The 20669-nt window shown below is 37.3% G+C and overlaps 1 protein-coding gene across 1 annotated transcript; it reads right to left on the minus strand.

Moving 5' to 3' along the window:
- On the minus strand, positions 5738-6654 carry LOC109238858. The gene is made up of 3 exons (XM_019405342.1): positions 6397-6654; positions 6113-6289; positions 5738-6007 (listed from the first exon to the last, which is right to left on the minus strand). The coding sequence occupies exons 1-3, from the start codon at positions 6652-6654 to the stop codon at positions 5738-5740; spliced, it is 705 nt and encodes a 234-aa protein (XP_019260887.1).

Raw genomic sequence — 20669 nt, forward strand, 5'->3', positions numbered from 1 at the left:
TGAAACTGGGGTCGGCAAAGCCTTTAGCGGCTATTCTCGCAAAAGCTGGTAAACTGTATGTTTTATTGCCGCTAAAAGTTATTATCTTTAACGGCAATTATTTGCGGCAATTATAATGGCTACTAACTCCAATACAAAATGGCTAATTATACTTCTTTAGCGTCCATTATTATAGCCGCTACATCCAAAATAATTGCCGCTAAAAATCGCATCTATAAGGGCAATTGTTTGTGGCAATTATAATGGCTACTAAATCCAATCCGAACAACTAATTTATACTTCTTTAGCATCTATTTTTTATAGCCGCTAAATTAAAAATAATTACCACTAAAAGTTCGCATCTTTAATGGCAATTATTTTGTGGCAATTAAAATGGCCATAATATCCCTTCTGAAAACATCTTAGTTTGCCCTTTTAGCTTTCATTCTAATGGCTAATATGTTTAACAAATTGTCGCTAAAAGTCAAATAATATGAATCAAATAATAAAATATATTAATATTAATTCAAAAAAATATAATGTATCTCATTAATCTTAACAAACAAAAGGAAGTACTAATCAAAAATATTAATATCACAGTAATTTAAAACATAAAAATATATTGTTTAGACTAAATAGCTAATGTCATTATATAACTAATCCAGACGAATGATGGTCTTCAAATAATTTTCGCAACTTTTCATCATTTTGAAAGCTTTCACCCGCTAAATTATCCTACATCAGACGGTATGACCTGAAATTATAAAACAATTGTGTCAAAATATAAATAATAATGTGAAAAAAACATCTTGAACATTCCATCACTATTAGAGTAGCCAATTCCCTCACCTAACATCTATAAGCAAAACAACTAAGCTAAAATACGAACATTTCAATCAAATTGATTGGAACCCAAACTTCAACAACTACCTACCGAAGCTTAGTAAAAACAGTTTGATTCTTCAATCCAACAATATTCTTAGCAGTAGATAGTCGAACCAACACTCAATTTAAACCAAAATTCAATCAAGAAGCAAAACTGAAAACAAGAATTAAGCAAATGCTTTGCAAAGTGCAACTAAACGACAACAGCATATGTAGATGACAACATATGTAGATTGCCCCAGCCACAATAAGGAAGAGGAAAGCCTCATATCCAAATAACAAAAGCAACATCAAAATGACAGCAGCATCTAAATAACAGCAACATCTAAAGATGACAACTTGCCAGATTGTGCTTGAAGACAATCTTATTCAAAAGTGTTATTTATTCCTTTGAGAAGTTTAACTTGTTCTTTCTCATGTTTAGTAAATTGTGCTTTAGCTGATTTACTGTTGTTCCTAACTGTGTTCAACTAAGCTAAGGTACTAAGAAACAAGCCTGATTTTCGTCGCAAGCAGTGGCCAACTATAAGCAACAGTGCTAAAGATTTTGTAAAGAAATTACTGGTGAAGGATCCTCGCGCTAGACTTACTGCTGCCAAGGCCCTATGTAAGTGATAGCATTCTGATCTAGCACAACTTTTTAAGTGCTATTTAAGTTTTACTATGACAAAACATGATTCATCAGAGAAGCAGCTCAAGGTCCAAAGATCCATACACTGATTTTGTCAGTTTTGAGTAACCTACTTCTTCATCAGCAATGTTCGGTATTGGATGTCCATTATAGCTGTCAGTTTTGGCTAAATAGCTTCCATGTTTGATTACTTATTGAACAACTTTCAGATATACTTATTTTCACAGTTTTTTTTATTCAATTAGATGTTACTTGTGTTCATCGCCTTAAATTGTTGATACAAAAAAACTACGTGTTTCAAACTGATATGCTCAAACATTTCAACGCATCCATGGGTCCGTGAAGGAGGTGATGCATCTGAGATTCCACTGGACATTTCCGTCTTATCAAACATGCGACAGTTTGTCAAGTATAGTCGAATAAAACAGTTTGCTTTACGGGCAAGGGTTGAAAAAGGATTTCCTAGTGAAGTTAAAATGAAAATTGTTCAAAGAAATAACCGGGAAAAACATAAGCCTTTTTCAAAACAACAAAAACTCCTACATACAGTTCAGAATGAAAGAATCAAGGCAATTCATTCTGCTAAAAGTACACATACATGAATATAACAGGAATATTGTTGACAGCAGGCTTAATCACTAGTTCTTTACTCAAAGAAAAGGTAAACGAATAGAAGAAATAAACATAAGAATTATTGTTCATTCTATATTCATATGACTAAGAGAAGCAAGGGCTAGTTTTCTTACCTGACAGAACCAAATCTAAGAACACGGATTAATTCAGCAAATAAATGCTCTTTCCCCGACTTTCTGATGTTTTTCAGGACTCCATATCCGTTTAAGTTTTTAACCAGTGAAGAAAGACATTCCTGACAATGTAATAGGAAGAAGAAAAATCCAAAAATATAAATAGACTTGAGCCTATGTTCTCTCTAAAATTCAAGTATATATTTCAAGTCATACCTTGTTAGTATTGCCATTTCTCAAAGAGAGTTCCTCTTCCAGCCAAGTAACACATAAAGGCTGACACAACGTCTGAATGACATCATTAAAAATGGCCAACAGGTTACCACTGCTAAAGGTAACAACATTTGCAGAAATATTATCAACTTGTTAAGGTTCAAACCTGTAATTAAAGACTGGAAAGGAAAGAAAAGTAACAAAAATGGATTATATAACCAACGGTTTTGCTCTTCCGTCTTCCACTCACTGTCGATGTGAAACATTAAAAGGCTAACGCCCCAGTACCAGACAAATTTTGTCATGGACCCCAAATATCTGACTCAAAAATATTGAGTTATTGCTATGTAATACCTGATGTGGCTTCAAGCTGGAATATGTTACCAACCAATTTAGTGCCTACTTCTCTGAAAAGGGATGGGAAAGGATCCGACAAATGCAACACTTGAGAAAACTTACTACACTGGTTTAAAGTAGTAATAGCATCCCACCCAATTAGGCAACTCTTACTAGCACTTGGTAAAACTAGAGAGGAAACTAATATAAGGGACTATTATCCTATTACATAATACAATCCCTATTACATAATCAGTTTTAGAGGAAACATCTCTTTTTTTTTTTTTTTGAATATATGACAGTGAGTTAGTTTGCAACTAGCAAAAGATTTTAGAAACTAGAATAATAGATTTGATTGGGCGAGAGGCCAGCTAAAACTGATTAAGTATTTGCCATGGAGAATTTTTGTGCCATGATATATAATTCAACTACTTTAGTAAATATTGATTATGTTGAATTGGTCTATTCATCTTTATCAAGTTCAAAGGATTTAAAGTTAAATCTTAGACAAACTAATAATTTATTATACTACTAAAGTTGTAGAATACTTACACTGGAGATTCAGGAGAGACGTTGGCTAGTTTCTTTTATTCATCTATCCACCTATCACGAGTGAGCCAAATATGAGTATCTTTATTTTCACTTCTTAATGTCAATGTAATTATCGTTAACGTCAGTAGCACAAGTGAGAGAAGAAACAGTTTCAAGTTAGACAAAGTTCCATTTTGTTGATAACACACTTACTTGGTATGGTTTGTCTAGGAATACGTCGTCTTCAACTACCTACATAACAAACCAAACAATTGATCGATGAGCAAAGAATGGAAAGCCCCTAATTATTCCAGTTACGTTCAACTAGTTTTTTCTATTTGACTTTAATAGCGTACAGCTTGGATGTTTCTATTCTTGGAACATCGATGCCCAATTGATCATTCCAGGAAGCCATACCTTTTTCTCTCCAAACATTATTATCTCAGTTACCAACAAATTGTTAGAACAGTTGAACTAAATAAAGAACCTAAAAATACTTCACCTCTACCGGTCAAAAGAGAAAAATAAATGAAACAAGATGTCCACTTCTCTGAAGAGGACCATCAAACAGTGGCGGAGCCAGGATTTTCTACATCCAAATAATAACATGACTTTTATCAAATTAATGTACACATAATCTATTGTAAATCAATCGACATGAATCAATCCAAAATCTACTGTAAATCGATTGCAAGCGACGGATTTAATATGGGAAAAAGAGAAGTTAACAAGGGAAGAAGATGGACGGCACTACGGCAGGTTGTTGAACAGCGAGATAGAAACTGATTTACTGTAGATCAATCGACCAGCATCAATACAAAAGCTAATGTAAATCGATTGGAAGAAGAGAATTTAATTTATTGTAAATCGATTCTATTGTAAATCGATTGTAAATCGAAGAGAAGAGAATTTACCTGGGAAAAAGATGGGCTACCATTGACGCACTCGCACAGCACTGCCGTTGACGCAGCAGCGAGTTAGGTTTTTCCGGCAGCGAAGTCGATTCAAGAGGGAAATCGATTCTACTGTAAATCGATTGTAAATCGAAGAGAAGAGAATTTACCTAGGAAAAAGATGGGCTGCCGTTGACACGCTGTAAATCGCACTGCCGTTGACGCAGCAGCCTGTTAGGTTTTTTCAGCAGCGATTTAGGACTGTATTATTGTTTTTCGTTCAACTGGGGAGTGAGGTTTTTCGTTCTATTATTTTTTAATTGGGGGAGGGAAACATAAAAGGTATCCAAAAAAATTGGAGGGAAAGATTTTCGCTTTTTCGTGCGGATAGCTAAAATAATAAAAGATTAATTTTAATTAGTAATTTTTAGTGGCTATTATTTTTTATTGCCAGTAAAAGGATATCTTTTACTGGCTAATGCTCATATGCCGCTAATATTTAAGCTTAAAGAATTTATTAGCGACCATTGCCTTATTGCCGCTAAATAAGCCAAAGGCCTTTTTTGTAGTAGTGATATCTGTACTGTTCAACCAACCTCCTAACAAGGTGTATAGCTTCTGTAGTGTAACGACCCGGCATGAAACCAAATTGGTTGTCGCACCGTCATCCTCAACCTTGCTTCAACCACCCTCTCCCATATTTTCATAGTATGGCTCAGTAATTTGATACCCCTATAATTGTTACAACTATGGATATCACCTTTGTTCTTATACAGTGGGACCACCGTACTCCACCTCCACTCATCCGGCATCCTCTTCGCCTTAAAAATAACATTCAACAACCTAGTTAACCACTCCAAACCTGTTTTTCCCACACACTTCCAAAATTCTACCGGAATCTCGTCAGGCCCGCTCGCTTTGCCCCTACTCATCTTACTCATAGCTCCCACGACCTCCTCAACCTTGATGCGCCTGCAGTACCCAAAGTCAGTGTGACTCTCGGAATGCTCCAATTCACCGAGTGCAATATCCCGATCCCCTACTTCATTAAGAAGTTTTTGGAAGTAAGTCTGCCATCTCCTCTTAATCCGGGAATCTTCCATCAATACTCTACCATCGTCGTCCTTGATGCATCTCACTCGGTCTAAATCTCAAGTTTTTCTCTCTCTCAGCTTGGCCAGCCTAAATAACTTCTTCTCCCCTCCTTTCTCCCCTAGTTCCTCGTACATACGACTATAAGCCGCAGTCTTAGCCTCCATGACAGCCAGCTTCGCTTCCTTCCTAGCTACCTTATACCTCTCCATGCACACTCGCCTCTCCCCCTCACCTATGCTCCCCACTAACGTCCGGTACGCCTCCTTTTTCGCTTCCACTTTACCTTGTACCACTTCATTCCACCACCAGTCTCCTTTGTGCCTGCCGGGGACGCCCGTTGAGACCCCTAACACCTCTCTCGCAGCCTCTCTTATACAGTTTGCTGTCGTTGACCACATAGTGTTCACGTCACCACTGCTCATCCAAGCTCATATAACCGACAACCGCCCTTCCAACTCTTGAGCTTTGTCCTTAGTTAAGGCTCCCCACCTGATTCTCGGTCTTTCTCGAGCAGACATCTTCCTCCTCTTCACCATAATACCAACGTCCATCACCAAGAGCCTATGTCGCGTCACAAGTATCTCACCTGGAATTACCTTGCAATCCTTGCACAACCCTCTGTCACGCCTCCTGAGAAGGAGATAGTCAATCTGAGTCTTCGCCACTGCATTTTGAAACGTAACCAAATGCTCCTCCCTCTTCGAAAAGCAAGAGTTAGCAACCACCAACCCAAAAGCCTTAGCGAAGTCCAGTAACGAGGTTCCTCATCCGTTCCTCTCCCCAAAACCGAAGCCTCCATGCACTTCGTCATACACACCTGCGGTCGACCCAATATGGCCATTGAAATCCCCTCCTATGAATAACTTCTCAGTAGGTGCTACCTGACGAATAATCTCATCCAACCCCTCCCAAAAGCGCCGTTTAACCTCCTCATCTAGGCCCACATGTGGCGCATAGGCACTAACAACGTTTACGGTGCACTGTCCAACCACCAACTTAATAATCATCAATCTATCATTCACTTGTCTAACCTCAACCACAGACTCTCTAAGTTCCCTATCCACCAAAATACCCACTCCATTATTACCCTTCTGGGTTCCAGAGTTCCAAAGTTTATACCCATCCGCGTCCCTCGCACTCGACCCTGCCCACCTTGTCTCCTGGACACACCTATATTGACCCTCCTCTTCTTGAGGATCTTCGCCAACTCTATAGACTTACCTGTCAATGAACCTACGTTCCATGACCCAATTCTCAACCGATGGACACCCTTGTTCCCTTTACCTCCCTTGCATCCCAACCCACCTCCTAGCCCCCGCCCTACCTCCCGACCCACCCCCCGCATGCCCCGAGGACATGAACTCACTCGACCATCCCATACTACAACCACTATAACTCCGGCGGACTAGGGGGAATCACTAACAGACACCACAGAACAAACTAGAATAAGCCAAGATGCCACTACAGGCGTCCTAATATGGTGACTCAACTAATTAAAATATAAATTTTCATAAATTTGAATTTGAATAATTAAAATATGAACAAACTAATACTAATGTAATATTCTTTTGTTTTGTAAAAGGCGTGTCAATTAATACATTTTATATGACGAAAAGAATGCTCGGACTCTATCATTGTAAGTGAAGGCAAGCTCTAAAGAGTTCATGAAATGATTTATCATATAGTAATTATTTAAAGCATCAATCCACATATTTCTTAAATGTTGATATCACGGTCATATCAATACAATTACTATAAACTTGTATCCATCTATCGATATATCTATATTAAAAGCACGAAGGCCCTTAGCGAAATATCGTTCGCCTTTTTTACCCTTTAAAAATAGAGTTCATACTAGACTCTAGTAATTAGGAATGATCATTTAATTAATTTTCTAATATTTATGAATAGTTATTTAATTATAACCTTAATACTTAGGACTTTAATTTTAACTAAAATTTGGTTAATATTTTTTTTCTTATTTGAAATAGGTAAAAAGTTCTCATATTTGGAAATTCAAAAGTTGTATATTTCTAATTACACATATGGTAGTCAATATTTATGATTTAAAATGAATATGCACTTTCAAATTTCTATTTTGATATTCTAAGTTTGTTATTAAAGTAAGACTAATAGACCATGAAATTGATTGTTGTAGATGGACACCAATCAAAATATAACCAAAAGGCCTAGAGCTATCGCACATATTATGTGCAGACGACCTTATTCTCTTATTTGAAGTCAATCAAAAAAGTTGCAACTCAATCATAGATACGCTTAGCAAATTTTGTGGCGCCTCAGGACAGTTAATTAACTTCGCAAAATCTAAAATAATCTTCTCAAAAAACACTTCCACTGACAATACGGACCACATTAGCAATTGCTTTTCAATAAGACATGCTAATAATTTTGGAAGGTAACTAGGATTTCCTATGCCTAATGCCAGACCCATGAAAAAAGGTTTTTAATTTATTCTAGGCGTCTGAATACTAGACTAAAGGGTTGGAAAACTAAATTCCTAAATATGGCCGGTAGAAAAACCCTTAGTAAAGCAACCCTAGCAGCAATTTCCAATCATGTTATGCGTATATAAGATCTCCCTAAGACAACCCTCAATAAAATAGGCTCTATCCAAAATAACTTCTTATGGGGTAGCACGGATGAAAAAAAAAAAAGAAATGTCACCTTGTTACATGGAGTAAAGTCACAATGCCAAAAAAAACAAGGAGGCCCGGATATTCCCAATACTCACTAGAAAAACTCCTCCTTCAATGCTGCTCCAGCTTGGCGGTATAAAAAAGAAAAAGAAAAAGAGGCACTATGGATTAAAACATTATCTAGCAAATACGAACATAGGAAAGCCCAACATATAGGTTCTCATGCCTGGAAATTATAAAGAAAGGCTCTACTATATGCACCGCGAATACCAAATGGCTAGTAGGGAATGGGATGTTCATAAATATATGGCAAGACAAATGGATTAACCAACTAGGAAACCTTATGAACTATATACAAGGACCTATCCCAGCCAAAGACTAAACCTAAGCTTGCTAGCATAATCAGAAATGGTGTGTTTGACATTAGAGGCTTATCATTTGAGCTCCCCTCATACATAATCTCCAAAATCAACTGCACCCATATAAAGCACACCATGCTCGCAACAGACACCTATGCTTGGGACTCAAAGGGTCATAATTGTTTCTCCACAAAGGCTGCCTACGAAGAGATCTAAGGCTATAAGTACACTAATGGATAAGATTACTCTTGGTTTTCGAAAATAAACTCCCTAAACAAATTAAAATAGTTCCTATGGACTCACTAAACTCTTGCTCGCAAAAAAAAAAGGGATCTGCCACTTGACACCTGTAGCATCTGTAACATGAAGACCGAGAACATCGAACATATTTTCTTCCGATACTGCTACTCTGGGTCTATATAGGCGCAAACTAAGACTGCGCATAACTTCCCTCTAGACTCGAAGGATAAAGTCGCCATGTTTAATTGGCTTAAAAAATAACTTCCCTCAAGGAAACCTTTTAATAACCTTATCATGTGGGCTGACTTCCTTCATTTTTTTACTATGGTATATTTGGAGTTTCAGGAATGGGAGAATCTTCCAAGGAAACAAACTTCCTCCCTCCATTAGCCAGCCTATAAATAAAAATTTTGAATACATCTTTCTGGCTAAAAACCTAGTAGCAAACTATCCAAGAGAACCATTCTCGTAAAATGGGAGCCTCCCGCTGCAAACTTCTTTAAATTGAATATTGATGGCTCGTGTGCGGGGAACCCATGGGTAGGAGGATTAAGAGGAGTGTTCAAGGATAGTCGCGGCCAATGGATTATGGGATTCAATATGAGAATTCAGCACGCCACTATATACATGGAAACTTTGGGCCTTCTCCATGGAGTCAAAATAGCGCTAGAAAAAAATCTCCTCCCAATAGTAATTGAGATTGACTGCTTAGAACTAACTAATCTTATTATCTCTAACAATTATCTCTATCAAAATTTGATTGACAATTGCAGGTGCCTATACCGGATGGCGAATGATCCTCCCCTAAAGCATGTGTTTAGAGAGGCTAATGGAGTAGCGGATCTATTAGCTAAAGATGGATAAAATCTGGACGTTTTTGGTATTTTGCTTACTTATGTTTCCCCTCCCGCCTTTGTATCCCATGTACCAGAAAGACACAGACTAGGAACTATGTTACCTAGACTGACCTCTCGTTGTAATAGTACTTGGTATGTTTGTGTTTGAATAAAATCCTTCACTACAAAAAAAAATAATAATAAATGTGAGAATAAGAAGAACACCCAAATATGTTGGATTTCATATTTCTCTTAGTACAAATTACTTATAAATGGCAATATTACCATGATTTATGTTGGGTCGAAATCTGTCTCAGCATTTAATGCAAAGCAATATCATAGAAAGAGTCATCCAAGCCGAGGTCCATCAAGAAATAGCAAAATTCGGTCGGGATGCATACGTTGGTCGAGGTCAAGCATTGCAAAAGAGCTTTAATGGCTCGTTTATTAGAATATGATTTCGAAGAGAATATCCCATTAAATATTCTCTCAATGTATTATTAGGGTTTATTGGGGGTATGTCCCATATAAATAGAAACAAAAGGTCAATGAAAGAGGGCACGTAATATTCAATTGATAAGAACACTATAGGATTTCTCAACATTCTTGCTTATTATTTCATACTTTTCCATCAGATCCGAGAATAGCCCGAACATTACAGGATTTATCTGTCATTCATCATTGTTAGGAGGAAAATCTAGTGGATGGGGTTCCATATTCATGAAAAGCCGGGGTTGAAGCATGTTATGAAACTAAGACAACAAGTATTTCTAATAATAAGAAAGAGTTAAGGGCCTCCAACGCCTATAAATAGAAGCTTCATTCATCTAACTCATTTATTATTGGGTGAAACATTCCTCCTATTTACTTAAGTGTCATTTATTATTTTATACTGATAGTTACTCCTTCATTATTGCTCACGTCTCTTTTGATATTCATTAATTGTTATTATTAATTCTCTGCCATATCTACCTATACGTTAACCACTTCTTCGGAGTTTGCATCTAGAGAAATTATTGTTAACTAAGTTTAATCCTTCAATAAACAAATACAATCGTTTTAACCGAAAGTTAACATTTTTTGATCAAACACTTCCCTTGTTAGTTATAGAACATAATTCAAATAGAACTTTAGTGCTTACAAGTTACAATGACATTAGTAAATTTTTCGTTCATAGTCATTATTAAGTTACTTTTGTTAGTTTTTGACTTTAGAATTAGTTTTTTTTTGTGGGGGTGGGGGTGAGGGTTAATAACTTGTTTAATGTATCGTATAATATTGTATTTTACCGTTTGTATCATTTTGGTGTATACAGCGTGGATAAATCGTATTGTTTTCCGTCATTTCATGATGCCATGCACCAACAATATGAAGAATAAAGTTGCAATATTATAAAGAAAAAGTAAGGGACTAGGTAGAATTATTATATAAAAAGGTTGGGTAAAAGATAAAATATGATTATTCAATAATATGGAAAGGCAAGATGAGAGGAAAAAAATATGGATGCGACCAGACCAAATCGGTCGTTTCATAAAGTGGCACTTTTCGTTACTACGTAACTACGAATTTAACGATACGACACAATAAAATCTAAGTAACAATCAAAACAAATATTATATTTAACGGAATAATACGATACAATACAACAGGCAAAAGTCATCCAAACAAGTTGTAAAGGGGATTGATTATATTAACAACTAAACCGTTAAAATAGGTACATGAGATGGTAATATAGTATACCCTGTAGTAGCCATAGATTGTTTACTATTACATTCCAAATTGGTTATTGGAAAAGCACTTTCTAGAATGTCTACCCAAAAAGCTTCATTTGCAAACACCAAAGTAACTGCCAGAATAGTTGTCCTTCCAAAAAAAAAATCCTTACTCCTTCCTTGCTAGTTGGTTAGCTACAATGTTCTGCTCCTTGTAATTGTGTTTCACTATTGTTCTGTCACATCCTTTGGATCAACAACCTCCATTCAAAGATAATAGAGCCATAAGTATCATTTCCCATTTTAAGCATTCTTAAAATCTTTGTATAGTCACTAGCTATTTCTAGTGGTGTTAGGCCTCTTTGCTTTGCGATTTGCAATCCTTGTAGGATGGCAATTAGCTCGTCCTGGATATTGTTGGTATGTGACAAACTTCTTATGTAACCTAGGATCCAATCACCACCAGAGCCCGTAAAGACATTATATCACAATGGTCATTTACAAACAAACAAAAGAATTAAAAATGCCACTCTTTGTTCATTACAAATGTTCGAGTAGTGAAAATATAATTTTTAGTTTTTCTTGTAAATAATGTTTTGAGTATAAACATGAGAATTTTCTTGCTAGTTTAACAAATGAATACCAAACAAATACCGAATATATACAATATAGAGGAACACTTTTCTTTTGGAATACCTGAAATAAAAAGTAACGGGCTTAGTGAAAATTTGGAAAGAAGGGGTTGGAATTCTAAAATCAAGTTATAGAAATAATTCATGCCTTTTGTCTATTTGCAATCCTAAATATCTTTAATTATTTATCGCAAGAGAGAATTATTGATAAGTTATGCGTATTTTGTTTTGATGATTTGACAAACTTCATGAAAGAACTAGATAAAGAAACTGATACCATTAGTTCTCTTGCATTCAGAGTAACTAGTCAGATGTCTGGTTCAATTCTCAATGAAACCAGATAAGGGAATATCAAAGGGAACACTTAAGGATCAATTTCCCTGGTCGTCATACAGTCAACTTTACAACTGTAAAAGTTGTTGCACTGTACCGTCTGGCAGCAGTACTAAAACACACTTATAGCTTGTTGAGGCCAAACTAAAGGACACTTTATTGCAACATCCTTGTTGACATCATATACACATATTACCAACATGAGGCAGGGATTTCATTGGTAAAACACTTGTAAATCAAAAGATAATATTCTCTCAAGAACAAAGTTGCTGCAACCTCAAGGACCAGATCAAAAGATTAAAGATATCTTAAGTCCTTAGGTTTGTTGAGTCTTTGTTATTCTGTTCTTCATTTTTAATCCTACACTACTTTCACTAAGTGTCTTTATTGGACAGATTTAGACCATTGTTTGGTTTAGTTTCTTGACTAGAGTTAGTCAAGGTTTGTTGCTTTGTAATAGAGTTATTGCAAAGGGCTTACAATAGAGTTATTGTAAGGGGTGAGGGATTAAGAGTTTAATTTCTAGATTGCAATAGGCTGTAATCTGAAATTTGTTCGGTTTAGTGAAGTTGAAATCCTACAATGGTAGGTCGTGGCTTTTAATCCCTCGAGAAAGGAGTTTTTCACATAAATATCATGTGTACTTTATTTACTGTCGATTTAATGTGGGAACTGATAGAGAACCTGATTATCTATACAATTTGGTGGACTCTTAGTTTCTATCAATTGGTATCAAATCAGGTTCTTTCTAAAAGGTTAACACCTAGAAACGATCTTCATAATGGCTGCTCTACCAAACTTCGAGGAAGGACAATCAACCCACAGACCCCTAAGATTCAACGATCAATACTATGGTTGGTGGAAAACAAAAATGCATGACTTCATTATAGCTGAATACTCCGAGCTCTGGGACGTGATTTGTTATGGTCCTTTTGTCTCTATGAAGGCTGTTGGAGAGAGAAAAAGGACTACTCCAAAGACAAGAAAAGAATACAATGATGATAATCGAAAAGTTGTTGAGAAGAACTTCAAGGCGAAGAAAATTCTTGTGTGTGGTATTGGACCAGACGAGTATAATAGTATTTCGGCATGTGAATATGCCAAGGAAATATGGGAAGCTCTTCAAACAACTCACGAGGGAACTACTCAGGTAAAGCAGTCCAAAATAGATATGCATACAACTGAGTATGAACTCTTTAAAATGAAAGAGGATGAGTCCATTCAAGAGATGCATACCCTTTCCACCTCCATAATCAATTAGCTCAATTCACTTAGTGAAGTCATTCCAACCAACAAGTTGGTCCGGAAGATACTTAGTGTTCTACCAGGTTCCTAGGAGAGCAAGGTTAATACTATCACTGAAGCTGCAGAAGCTGACTATTGACGAGCTTATCGGAAATCTCAAAACTTATGAGATGAAGAGAAAGAAAGATCTCGAAAGAAGAGAACCCAAGAAGGAGAAGGCTAGCATTAATGACTCATAAATCTGACATGGAGTATCTCACTCGAAGATTTCAAAAGTTTATTTGAAAAAATTATGGGATTCCAAAGAAAAGAAGTTCTAGCAAGAATTTCAAAGGAAATAATTGCTTCCATGAGTGTGGAAAGTTTGGACACTTCATTAAAGACTATCCTTTTCATAAATAAAATTATTACAAAACCAACATTGATAAGGTGGCAAGAGGAACCAGGTCCCTAACAAGAAGTTCAATAGAAGAGATGTTGCTGACAACGCGGTGAAGCAACCTTTGGCTGACTAGGAGATTCCTCCAGTGAATCTGAAGGTGAGGATGACCGAGGAGATGCATCTATGATGGTTTTTGACAATAAATCTTCATAACACAAGTCAATCTTTGCACTCATGGCTAAATCTGATGATGACGAGGACAAAGAGGAAGATGAGGTAAGTTTTCTTGATGTTCAAAGAAATTTAAAAACTTACTCTAAGAAAAAATTGATGTCCTTAGTAAGTGTTGATTGATGCATATCATAGCCTCATTAATGAGAAAAATGCTCTAATTGAGGAAATTTGTGACATAGAACAAAATAGGGATGATATGATAGTTTCTATTGTAGACTTGAAGGAACATGCGGAAGAAGTAACTATAGAAAATACTTTGTTGAAAAACCAAATAAAAAAATGGATGGACACCCCAAAAGGGAAAAAATGGCTAGTGAGATTCAACTTGAGCTTGAGAGTGAGCTTAAGGAAGTTAAAACAAATCTTGTTGCTGAGCTTGAAAAGAATAGACAACTTCACGAGGATTTAAAAAGGGTTAAAAATAATCTTGATAAGTCACTTAAATATACATAGTCCTCTGATGTAATAACGTTTATGTACAGGTGTAATGGTGGAAACATGCAAGGAATCCAGATCTAAAAGGCTAAAACCTGCTATAATCCCCATAACAAGTATATAATTGTGGCTGATAATTGGTTGTGTACTCTTTGTGGTCAAACAGGTCATTACAAAGACTCTTGTAAAACTAAAATTTAGTCTTTGAAGAAAAATAAAGTTTTTGTTGAAAAGAGGCCTACTGTTGAGGAACCTGGTTCCCTAAAAAGAAAATATGTGCTGTCTGCATGGGGAAAAAGAAGTTTGATTTGCCCATTCTATTATTATAAGAGGCCCAAGGTGGCTTGGGTTCCTAAGTCTAATTAGTGATTTCGTGTGTATGCTGGAGCGAGAGGTAGCAGTCAAAAAATTCTACATGGATAGCGGTTGCTCTAATCATATGACTAGAGAATGGATGATTTTCTGTCATTCTAGGCCTTCTAAGGTGGGAGTGTGTCCTTTAGAAATAACAAAAGGAATATATTCTTGGTGTTGGCAAAATTGGCAAAACAATCTCCCATGCAATTGATGATGTGCACTATGTGAATGGCTTGAAATATAGCTTGTTGAGTGTGTCTCAAATATGTGATAAGGAAAAATGAAGTGAAGTTATTGTCCAAATCTTGCACTGGTGAAATGGTATTGATAGCCAAAAAGGTTCAAGAACAACTATGTTGCAGAATTTGATTCACTAAATGTTGGTGATATGACATGCCTGAGTGTCATTGATGATGATGCAGAGTTATGGCACAAATGACTGCGCATGCGAGTTTTTATTTACTGAACAAGTTGGTTATAGAGGACCTGGTTCGTGGGCTGAAGTATTCAACAATTCCCGCTACTTGATTAACAAGTGCATGATTAGGTCCCTTATCGATAAGTCTCTCTATGAACTTCTCAATGGGAGAAAGCCCAAGCTGACTTACCCGATAGCTTTTGGATGCAAAATGTTTTGTTCTCAATAATCGTGACAAAGGGTCACATAACAAACAAGATGAAGATGAAGAATTTACAAATGCTCCTGGTGAAGCTATAGATGTTGCTAATGGAAAGACTAATTCGATGAGTAAAGTCAAGCAGAGCAATAAAGGATATGCAGCAGAATCTCCAAAAGGCATAGAGGAACATGGTCCCTCTATCACCTCGACTGAAAATGAACATAGGGTTGTCGATGCTGCATTAAGTACTCCTGATCTAGAATAAATGAGGGGAAGTCATAATTCTGTTGATGTCAATGATGTTTCAAATATGGAGGAACCTGGCCCTTCAAATTATGAAGTTCAAGTATACAACTAGAAGAAAAAGAGTTCACATCCTTTCAAATGTAATCATACCCTTAGAATATGGTATTCAACCTATATCTAAGGCAAGAGGCATGTTTTCCCTCTCATCCTTTTTATCTCAAATCAAGCCTAAGAACATCAAAGAAGCTTTGAAAAATACTAAATGGATAGCTGCTATACAAGAAGAACTCCATCAGTTTGAGAGGAACAAAGTGTAGCACCTGGTCTCTGGGCCTTAAGATAGAACAATGATTGGAACCTGACCCAAAAGAATCTCATTTGAAGGCTGCCAAAGAATTTTGAGGTATACTAAAGGAATGCAGGACCTGGTCCTCGTCTATTTTTTCAGAAGATAATTTTGACTTGGTTAGATATGTTGATGCTGATTATATTGAATATCTGGTGTATAGAAAGAGTACATCTGGAATGACACGTTTGGTGGGGTCATGCTTGATCTCGTGAGGTATAAAGAAACAAACTTTGTGGCTATTTCTATTGCTAAAGTTGGATGAGTGGTTGTTGCTTCTTGTTGTGCTCAACTACTATAGATCAAATAATATCTTTAATACTTTGGTGTATTTACAGTTTGAACTCAGTACAACACAAGAGGACAAAGTACATTGATGTGTGACATCACTTTTTGAGGGATAATGTTGAAAATGGTCTGATTTGTATGAAGTTCTGAAAGACGGATGACTAGGTACCAGACATGTTCTCCAAGACGTTGATCAGGGAACACTTTGAAAGAAATCGTCTGGAGTTGGAGTTGATCAAGCTTAACCAAGGACCTGGTCCCTCGATGATTGGCTATGTTAAGGAAAGTTACAATGCTAAAAAGTATTTTTTGCTACATCTAACTCAAATCTATATTGTTACAGGTATACATATATGTCAGTATCAAGACAAAATAAGTAATAGTGACATTGTACTTCTAGGAGTTTTTGCTCACTTTTTCAAAAATCATCAAGGAACCTAGATCCTGTGACTGAGGTTATTAGTCTATTCAATACTTATATGCCTTTTTAAACTACTGAAGTGTCATGGTTAATTTATTCCCGCCTCTCCCCAAAATTTTAAAGTCCAAAATGTTAAACCTTTTATGAGCTGACTCGTTGCCCCAAAAAACCATTTTCTTCTCTCACACCCAACCAAACCCGATTATTTTCTTCAAAACCAAAATCAAAATTGTCTTAACAAGAATCCTTCTCTCCAAATATCTCTGAAGTGAACCTAACTTTGTAGATCAAATATTTTAGAGAGTGAGGCTGAAATTGTTGCTGGGTTTGTAAAAGCCTTGAAGGATGGAGAGGAATTGGTGAATGTGCTGGAAAAAGGAAAACTAAATGAGGGACTTGATCCCTCTAGTCTGTCTCAGGATATTAATTCTGATGATGACATATTTTTGAGCTCTGTGTTTAAACGGACTTCTAATCAAAAGGATTGATGAAAAGTAGGCTGATTGATGATGAAGTGGCATGACCTGCTGATGTGGTGATTGCAGAAGAGAGAATGAAGCCGAAAAATATTCACGTGTGTGAAAGAATTCAAAAAACATCAAATGGAGAAAAGAAAGTTAACTAAGAAAGATGCAACAAATGATAAGGGTAAACAAATTAAGAAGAAAAAGAGGGAGACATGGCCGCTTAGGAAAAAGAAAGGGTAGTGTAAGTGAGGAACCTGGTTCCTTATAGAAGCAAAATGTTGAGTTATCGGGTTTGGAGAGGTAGAAGACTCTGAAGTCTCAAAAAGTACTATTAGACAGAGTGTTGACTCTGATATTGCTGAAAAATGGAGGAACTTCCTGACATTGTTGAGTTCCAAAAATAGGATCACCTTTTGTTCCTCCAAGTCCCAACGTTTATGAAAAAGAAGTGAAATTTGGGAGATTTTGTTCTTGATAAGGAGAAGCTTATGGAGATTCTTGATGATCTGATTTATGGTTCAGCTTGCTCAGATAGGTAGAGAACCATGTCCCCGTGGACCCTTGGCAGAATATAATGCTCAATTGAAGGGCGAGAATGAAAGATTGAGGAAACGGGAGGAGGACCTGGGAGAGCAGATGAGCATTGGTCAAAGAATTGTGAATGAACGAATGGACATGCTAATCAAGGTCTTAGCCCCTTACTTTCTTCCTACCTAGTGATCTATGTCTTTCACTCCTTCCAAATTCTCTCGAATTCCTATCTTCTTTTGATCCCTATGTTTGATGACATTTGTCACGACCCATTTCCATAATAGATCGTGATGGCGCCCAACACCATTGTCAGGCAAGCCAATGCAGAAATCTAATTAAGTTCTCATTTTACTCTCACTAAAAAAATGAGTGCAGCAATTCCTTAAGTTAAAGTTAAAGACCAGAAATGATCAATAATGTGCCAAAAGTAATTATACAACCCCAAAATAATAGTCCACTAATGTGTGTGCCAAGACCTGGTGTCACAAGTGCGTGGGCAGCTAGTAGGATATACAAAAGAATAATACTATCCTACTGTCTCAAATAGAGTAGACAACTAAAAGTAAAGAAAAGACTCCATCGGGCAGCTGAACGGCATAGGAAGGGAGCAGCTCACTGTGGAATCCCGGTCGGTCAAGGGTACGCACCAGCCTGGTAACCAGATGTACCTGCCTCTGGTCCTGTATAATTAAGTACAGAAGCGTAGTATGAGTACATAAACAATATGTAAACCAGTAAGTATCCTGTCTAATCTCGAAGAAGTAGAGACGAGAGGTCGACATGACACTTACTAGGGTCAAATAACATGATAAGTGATATGCTAAGCATGGATAGCACAATAATTAACAGTCTATAGCATGAAGCAACAAGTCCTTTACTAGATGTTATCACAGTTAGCCATTTACATTTCGGGGCATATAACCAAGTTCCATCCACAGCAAGTGCCAATCAATAAGCATGCGCAAGTAGTGCCGAGGTCGTATGGCCCGATCCAACATAAAAATAAAGTGTGCACTGCCGGAGGGTCGAACGGCGCGAACCATATCTATTACCCCGCTCGCGAATCATACATGGGACGCGGTCAAATGTATTTAAACACAACAACAGGTAGGCAGAATAGTCATCGGGAGAGCAAGTACTCACAAATTATCAACTTCTCTTTAAAAGGGAAAGAAAGTGGTATTCCAATTATTAGATCCGTTTACCATATTCAACATGATTTAGGCAAATTTCAGATTATTCATACAGTCACAAGAACATCACGTAAAACATGCTTTGGGGTCCTAAACTACCCGGACATAAGCATAATAGTAGCTATGCACGGACTCTCGTCACCAAGTGCATACGTAGCCCCCCACATTTAGTGGCAAATTATTCAATTATTACACCTAGGGGGATAATTCCCTCTTACAAGGTTAGATAGGAGACTCACCTCGCTCCAAAGCGCACTTCCAATACCAAGAACGAGCTCAAACTCTCAAATTTGGAGCCGAACGATCCAAAACTAGATAAACGAGGTAGGAACTAGTCAATACAAGCTCACAAGATCGTATTCTAACTACTTAAGCAATTCCCCAACCTTAAACACAAGTTTCCTAAAATCCACCCCCGGGCCCACGTGTCCGGATTCCGAAATTTTCCAAAGAAAGTTGTTCTTTATAACCCAAGGATCAATAATATATATAATTTCTAATTCATTTTATAACAAATTTCGTGGGTAAATCTAACTTTTATCAAAACCCTAGGTTTTACTCTAATCCCATAATTTTCACTAATTTTGTGTGTTAATCTACCCAAAACCCAAGTATTAAACTCACTTTAAGTAGAAATAACTTACCTCACAATGCTATGTTGAAATCCACTCTTTGAAAGCTCCCAAATCGCCCAAGTGTAGAGATAAAATGAAATAAATGGCCTAAGTCCCATTTTTAAAAGATGTGTCCAGGTCTCTGATGTCGCATTTGCGACATCAGGTTCGCAATTGCGAACTCGCAATTGCAACAAAATCTTCGCAATTGCGAACTGGTCCCCTTCCTGCTTTCATCGCAAATGCGAATCCTGTGGTCGCAAATGCGGACCCTGCACGGTTAGCAGTTGCGGTGCAATTGCCGCAAATGCGACGCTGCCCACCTGCTGCCTTCATCGCAATTGCGGTGGTTTCCTCGCAAATGCGAGGTTGCAATTGCAAACAAATTCCTCGCATTTGCGAGACCTGCAACTTCTCACAGAAACACCAGAAAACTGGGGTATTTTTCACCCCCAACCCATGCCCGAAACTCACCCGAGCCCTCGGGGCTCCACTCCGAACACCCACACAAGTCCCAAAACCTTGTACAATCTTGCTCGGGCGATCAAATCGGCCATCTAAAAATACGAATTCAATTCCAAAACGCATGAAATGCTTAAGAAGACTCAAATTCCTATTTTTACAACTGGATGTCCGAATCACCTCAAATCAGTCCCGTTTCTCACCAAACTTCATAGACAAGACTTAAATATTATATTGGACCTGTACCGGGCTCCGGAACCAACATACGTGCCCGATACCCATGTGATCAATCACTAATTAGTTTCTTTAAATCCTTAAAATTTCAAATTAACAATTTCTAATAAAAATTCATTACTCGGGCTAGGGACCTCGAAATTCGATTCCGGGAATACGCCTAGGTCCCATATTTTCCTACGGACCCTCCGGGACCGTCAAAATATGAATCCGGGTCCGTTTGCTCAGAATGTTGACCAAAGTCAAACTTAGCTTTTTAAGAAAATCCTAAGGAATCAAATGAGCATATTTTGCCAAACTCTTCCGAATCCCGAACGAACCATCCCCGGAGGTCGTAAATCAGATAAAGCAAGCGCGGGAAGTTTTATTTAGGGGAACAGGGTTCTAAAAGCAAAACAACCGGTGCAATTGTCGTAAATGCGACGCTGCCCACCTGCTGCCTTCATCGCAATTGCGGTGGTTTCCTCGCAAATGCGAGGTCGCAATTGCAAACAAATTCCTCGCATTTGCGAGATC

This window comes from Nicotiana attenuata, chromosome 1 (genome assembly GCF_001879085.1).
Source record: "Nicotiana attenuata strain UT chromosome 1, NIATTr2, whole genome shotgun sequence".
Classification (NCBI taxonomy): Eukaryota; Viridiplantae; Streptophyta; class Magnoliopsida; order Solanales; family Solanaceae; genus Nicotiana; species Nicotiana attenuata.

Excerpts from the sequence above, each read along its gene's own strand:
- LOC109238858 (XM_019405342.1), bottom strand. The coding sequence starts at position 6,654 with ATGCGGGGGGTGGGTCGGGAGGTAGGGCGGGGGCTAGGAGGTGGGTTG. Across the intron at positions 6,290-6,396 it reads GAACTCTGGAACCCAGAAGG|TGCACCGTAAACGTTGTTAG; the intron begins GTAATAATGGAG and ends GTGGTTGGACAG. Across the intron at positions 6,008-6,112 it reads CCGCAGGTGTGTATGACGAA|AGGGAGGAGCATTTGGTTAC; the intron begins GTGCATGGAGGC and ends TGCTTTTCGAAG.